A 6,769-nucleotide genomic window follows, 5' to 3' on the forward strand; every position below is an offset into this window, starting at 1 on the left:
TGTTTTCCCTCTCCTCCAGGGCCCTAACCACTAACCTGTGTCTGTTCCCTGTTTTCCCTCTCCTCCAGGGCCCTAACCACTAACCTGTGACTGTTCCATGTTTCCACTCTCCTCCAGCACCTTAACAACTACTGTAACCTGTACAAGCGAAAATAAATTACTTCTGTGGCGAGTTCCATTGCTTGGTCACAGAGTTGCAGCTAGCATACAGTATTTGGAAGGAGGTTTTGTCTTGAGCGGGATCAGTTTACGCACTCTGCTTTGGGCGGTGGGTGCAAACAACAAGTTGATGGAAGGAGACAATCAGACAAACTAAACAGCTTGCCACATACCAGAATTATATAGGATATGCAATGAGTTGACAAGGAAAATCATTCAATCCAACATGACAGGAAATAATTAACAATATATTGTCAATGTGTGAGTGGTGTTCAGAAAGTGCAGAAGTTATTGCTTCTTTGCGTTAAAGATACCTTAGCAGGAAAAATTATGAAATCTCTGTGTCCACAATATAAGGAACAGACCAACTCGGAAATCATGCTCTGCTCTTTACTTACCAAAGTGGGGGGAATCCTAAAAGCATGACCCCTTGGGTACATGTACAGTATGTCACAAACCCAGACACACCAAGCCTCCAATTATATATACATAAATCCTGCAAAATCAAAAGGAAAAATAGAAGTGGGGGATGGATGGAAAGGAACTTACTGTGGTTTAGTTCTCATTATGGCCACTGTCATTTACTTCCATTTAATTTGTAAACCAGAAATGAAATTATTTAATTCATAAATAATTCCAATAAAATGAACCACATATGAAAATGAACCAAATTGAAAATAAACCTAAATGAAATCACATATAAACGTTATTCTGTGTTTTTTACACCAAGACAACTGCACTAATGGTTCAGGATCGTCTTCCAGTGTTACACTCCGGTAAAATGGTCAGATAGAGTAAAGAAAGACCTAGAAAAGCTGTTATTCAACACAGACCAGCATGATTTCTCCTCAACTTCAAACACAGTGCTAAGAGTCCCACCATCAATAACAGGTGTCAGATTAAAAGTGAAGTGGTCAATTTGAGCAACACTTGTACGTTGGAAATTCTGTAAAATGTATCATGTCTGCATAGAAAAAACTTTCCTCACCAGACTAACCACATTGAGGTTTCTACAGTGAAGTTGTAGAGCCATTTCATCATGGAATGCTCCTCCACAAGAGGTTACTGAGGTTTTGCTTAATAAAAGGATAAACATTTTTAATCTAAGGACTTACCCTATTCCTAAAACTTTAATTTAACTTTTGAGCTAATCCAAGAAAATGAATGTACAGGTGCTAGTCATAAAATTGGAATAGAATCAAAAAGTTGATTTATTTCAGTAATTCCATTCAAAAAATGAAACGTGTATATTATATTCATTCATTACACACAGACTGATATATTTCAAATGTTTATTTATTGTAATTGTGATGATTAGACATTTTAGAAATGTTGGCCAACTGAAAAGTATGAACATGAAAAGTTTGAGCATGTACAGTACTCAATACTTAGTTGGGGCTCTTTTGCCTGAATTACTGCAGCAATGCGGCGTGGCATGGAGTCTGTGGCACTGCTCAGGTGTTATGAGAACCCAGGTTGCTCTGATAGTGGCCTTCAGCTCTTCTGCATTGTTGGGTCTGGCGTATCGCATCTTACTCTTCACAATACCATAGATTTTCTATAGGGTTATCGTCAGGCAAGTTTGCTAGCCAATTAAGAACAGGGATACCATGTTCCTTAAACCAGGTACTGGTAGCTTTGGCACTGTGTGCAGGTGCCAAGTCCTGTTGGAAAATGAAATCTGCATCTCCATAAAGTTGGTCAGCATGAAGTGCTCTAAAACTTCCTGGTAGACGGCTGCGTTGACCTTGGATCTCAGAAAACACAGTGGACCAACACAAGCAGATGACATGGCACCCCAAACCATCACTGACTGTGGAAACTTTACACTGGACTTCAAGCAACGTGGATTATGTGCCCCTCCTCTCTTGCTCCAGACTCTGGGACCTTGATTTCCAAAGGAAATGCAAAATGTACTTTCATCAGAGAACATAAATCAGCAGCAGTCCAGTCCTTTTTGTCTTTAGCCCAGGCGAGACGCTTCTGACGCTGTGTCTTGTTCAAGAGTGGCTTGACACAAGGAATGCAACAGCTGAAACCCATGTCTTACATACGTCTGTGCGTGGTGGTTCTTGAAGCACTGACTCCAGCTGCAGTCCACTCTTTTTGAATCTCCCCCACATTTTTGAATGGGTTTTGTTTCACAATCCTCTCCAGGGTGCGGTTATCCCTATTGCTTGTAGACTTTTTCCTACCACATCTTTTCCTTCCCTTCGCCTCTCTATTAATGTGCTTGGACACAGAGCTCTTTAGCAATGACGTCTTTTGGACAGTTGTCAAGTCAGCAGTCTTCCCCATGATTGTGTTGCCTACAGAACAAGACTGAGAGACCATTTAAAGGCCTTTGCAGGTGTTTTGGGTTAATTAGCTGATTAGAGTGTGGCACCAGGTGTCTTCAGTATTGAACCAATATTCTAATTTTCTGAGATACTAAATTTGGGGTTTTCATTAGTTGTCAGTTATAATCATCAAAATTAAAAGAAATTAACACTTGAAATATATCAGTCTGTGTGGAATGAATGTATACATTATACAAGTTTCACTTTTTGATTGGAATTACTGAAATAAATAAACTTTTTGATGATATTCTAATTTCATGACCAACACCTGTATATATCAATAGTGTTTAAAAATGATATTGAATTATAGAATAATACTAATATAATCAATAGTATGTTGACTTGCAAAAGTATGAAAATGTGTGCACTTAGAAATGTTTTCAATCAAGGAAAGAATTACAGCTACTTCAATGGTTCATGGATAGAGGCCCATATTAAGGTGACTGTGTCACTTCACCATAATTACAATTTTGACATTTTGAGCTTATGTGTGTTCTAGAAATAAAACAGAATGAAATTTCAATGTAACATTCGTAATATGAGAAAATGTATCAGAGGTCTCAATAGTTTTGCAAGGTACTGTAGATCAAAAAAATATATTGATTTTAATACATTTAATTTCTGTTGGCAGTAAAATCAGTCCGTACAGTAGAACACCCTCTGTAGGCGTATCTTCAAGTGGGCTGTCTCAGTCACTGAGCTGTATCTGTTTTAATTGGATAAAAACAGAAGTGAGACTGGATAAATTGGACGACTCTGTAGTGCACTTTCTGAAAACGTTTTTGGATCTTGTAATTATATCTAGTACTAATTTCATTTGAAAGTGCTAATCTTGAATTAACCTCTTTTAGCACAATGAAGTATGTTCTTGTTGTGATAACACTGTGCATTGCAATGTTAATGCCAGTAAACTGTGCAATGAATTCAGAAAAAACACACACAAGATATTCTGTAAAGGTAAGTAAAATTCGATTACATTAGCACTCTGTTTCATGTGTTTTACAACCATATTTTGTTCGGTTACATCAAGTGGCTAACAAGCCTTTCCTTCATATCCACAGATGTCTGCGTTTTCATGGGACAACTGTGAAAGAAACAGCCCAATAGTTGTGAGTTCTCTGACTGTGTCCCCGGACCCCATCACCATCCCAGGGAACCTAACTGGCAGTGCATCTGTTTCCACAACGGTTGACCTGGCCAGCCCCCTCGCTGTAAGTACCACCGTGCATCAAGCACAGGCATCCTACTTTAGTGTCTTGAATGCACCGTGGCGAAACAAGTTGCACAAAGGTCATTTCAATTGAGCGTGACAACAACTGCGCATGCAAAAAAGGGTAAAAAAAAACGTTTTTATTATCAAAATAGAATTTCAATTTTATTCTCAAAATAAAATGTTGACCACAATAAAAAAATAATGAGGTTAAAGAAAATAAAAATCAGGATTTCTTTTTTTCAATATGAGGCCACAGTCACAGACTCAATGAAGAAAACTAGGCTAAGTGCTCTGACTATACTAAGCTAGTGATCAAACAGGGAGAATGATCGGAAGGTAGAAATGTATGTCAATAGTTAAGTCAATAAATGTGGCGTAGCTTGCATTCCAACACTGCAGTTATAACTTTTTTCAGTACAAAACCAAAAAAGAATAGTTAAGGCAGTAATCTAATAATTAGAGCAGGTATGATGTAATCCATTAAACTTGAACATGAATCTCCCAGTTTGATATAATTCTGACCAACCTTATCACATTGGTTAATGTGTGTTAACCAAAGGACCCCAAGTCTAATCTTCTATATCTGGTTTAAATGTTTTGTCTTTCTAGGCAATTATATCCGTGGAGAAGAAAACCTTTGGGACCTGGATCAAGATCCCATGTGATATCTGCACCTACACAGACGTGTGTACTCTGTTGAACCAGCTGATGCCACCAGAAGAGGGCTGCCCGAAGCTCTTCAATGGCCAAATATGTCACTGCCCCTTCAAAGCTGTGAGTCTCGTGTTCATGGGTTTGCTCAATAGGGCACAATTATTTGAAATGATTTTGCCATAGAAAATGAAAGCATTTGTTTTTTTGGTCCATGTGGTCCCTCTGTTGCTCTACCTTTCCTTAAGTTGGATACCATTTGAATACAATCTGACTTGACACATGCTTCATTAACTACAGGCTTTGACTTATTGTGAAAGTGCTTGTTTATTAATCAAACAATTGCAATAACGTAAACATTACATTCATTCCTCAGTCAACCAATTCATTACAGAATAGAAGCTCAACAGCTTGTAGCGTCCCATACTAGCTGCAATGTAAATTCAATTAGCCAGCTGCTGTAGAATCATTTTTTATTCAATCACAGAGAATCATCAAAAGTGACTGCTTTGTTCTGCCTCGTGTCTACGCTGTATGGAGACAGATCAACTGTAATGTACGGTCACTGTCCTAGCCCGATGAGAGCTCAAAATGATGCCGTTCCTAACCAGAATAAGGGAGTAGGAACGCTCATGAACGGACTCCTTCAGTTTGTGAGGATGGTGGTTGAGGTCACAGTGGCCCACATTTGAGGGGGTGGGACAGGAAGTGCCCAGACTGCTTATTTTGGTCAATGATTATGGCCACCTAAAAGCTGAGATACACTTCCTGGGTTCAGGCTCAGTCCTAGAGATTGGAGTGGAGCGGAGCTGGGTTGTTTCATGAGTGGAGTTTCTCAGAGGGAGGTTCAGTGAGAACCTTCCGGCCGACATGTAGATAGTAGTGGTAGTGGGGCAGGCTGAACCTATGTTTGTGGACCACATGGTCCAATTAACTGAACCATATCAGCTCAGGAAGTACGGTGACCCTGGTTGCCTCAGGAAATGTTCCTTCGACCAGTTTCCTGCATCCACATGCAGAGTTAACAGCTAATGACAAACCTAGAAGATATACTAGAGAAATTGAGCGTCAGGAATCATAATCAGCCATCAGCCATTAAGAAATGGCTCCTTTGAAAGAAAGAACAGTTGCAAGTCCAAAGGCAGCATCCAAGATTCACGAATCACAGAGGTTCAGGAAATAAGCAGGAAGAAACCTGGCTTGTGTCGTAGTAGCAGGTAGAACATGGCATTGGCACAATGCTGAAAGCGAGGCAATGCAATGGCTGTGGTAGGGCTTTAGGGTAAGACAAATCTTCAGTCGGTAGTTGTCAGTGGTCAAATATGGGGTCAGAGGGAAAAGTAATTTAGAACTATGAACATGAACCACATCGGTCTTACCGAAGGCTATAAGGAGAACGAGGGGAGCATGATGTTTGGGACTGGCTCAGCTGTTCAGCAGGAACAGCCACAAGGTGAGGGAAGCTTAGGATCACGTTCACCAGACCACAACAGCAGAAGTAGAGCCAGGACGCAGGACAGGTTGGATGGGGGTTTTCTTCCCTCCTGGGAAGCTCCATGGGTCTGGAACTAAATTAATACACCACAGGATGTGGTTCCACTGGAAGTGGCACACAAGAACTTTTATTGGTTTAACCTCTGTGTTCTTTCTTCTCCAAGGGGGAGTACAAAGTGTCAAAGACTAACGTCTCCATCCCGGACCTGAACCTGCCTAGCTTCCTGACCAATGGAAACTACAGGGTACAGGGAGTCTTGAGAGCTAAGGAAAAAGTGCTGGGTTGCCTTAAAGTGTCCTTTGCCCTTCAATCTAAAAAGTATGGCGGACGTTAAGGTTTAATCGCTTAAGTTGAATCATAATGCATGGCTGCTTACTGCACTGCTATAAAAGTAGCAATCTAAGGGTTTCTTTTAATGTTCAGTTTTTGACATGTATAATTTTAGTCATTTCTTGTAATGGGAATTTCACCGCCTGTTGGCTTGTACTGCATGTGGGCAATTCTCGTCAGTACCTGTCATTTGAAATAGCATTATTTTGTTGTGCTGTATTTCATTTTAAAACCACCTTGCACTTGTGTGTCCTGGTTAGTGAATTATGTCACAATAATGGTAAACCTCTGCAACTTGACAGTATGGGCACAAGATGGCACTAGAGGTTAAATGTTGTTAAATCACATGACACGGTGGGGGTCCTGAGAAGAGGAATACAGATTCAAGGCTTGATTTCACAAACCGGTAGTTTCTCAAGATTCGGTGCAAATTGTGTGGGCTTATGTGATAAGTACTCACATTTCATTTGACTTTCAAATCAAGTTACATGGTTAGTACGTGGTACATTGAAAAGGTCCACATTTTTTGTGGGATAGGATGAAAAAAATCACAGAGCATCATATAACCTGTTAACCGGTTCC

The 6,769-nt window shown here is 40.0% G+C and overlaps 1 protein-coding gene across 1 annotated transcript; it reads left to right on the forward strand.

Moving 5' to 3' along the window:
• Nucleotides 1–3,270: 3,270 nt before the first annotated feature.
• LOC117594434 (ganglioside GM2 activator-like) lies at nt 3,271–6,361 on the forward strand. The gene is made up of 4 exons (XM_034291997.1): nt 3,271–3,455; nt 3,560–3,709; nt 4,321–4,485; nt 6,021–6,361. The coding sequence occupies exons 1-4, from the start codon at nt 3,354–3,356 to the stop codon at nt 6,189–6,191; spliced, it is 588 nt and encodes a 195-aa protein (XP_034147888.1). The 5' UTR covers nt 3,271–3,353; the 3' UTR covers nt 6,192–6,361.
• Nucleotides 6,362–6,769: the final 408 nt, after the last annotated feature.

The sequence above is a fragment of the Esox lucius genome, chromosome 4 (genome assembly GCF_011004845.1).
Source record: "Esox lucius isolate fEsoLuc1 chromosome 4, fEsoLuc1.pri, whole genome shotgun sequence".
In the NCBI taxonomy this organism is placed as follows: domain Eukaryota; kingdom Metazoa; phylum Chordata; class Actinopteri; order Esociformes; family Esocidae; genus Esox; species Esox lucius.

Coding starts and splice junctions, on each gene's coding strand:
- LOC117594434 (XM_034291997.1), top strand. CDS start 3,354: ATGAAGTATGTTCTTGTTGTGATAACACTGTGCATTGCAATGTTAATG. Junction 3,710..4,320: donor ACCTGGCCAGCCCCCTCGCT/GTAAGTACCACC, acceptor TTGTCTTTCTAG/GCAATTATATCCGTGGAGAA. Junction 4,486..6,020: donor GTCACTGCCCCTTCAAAGCT/GTGAGTCTCGTG, acceptor TTCTTCTCCAAG/GGGGAGTACAAAGTGTCAAA.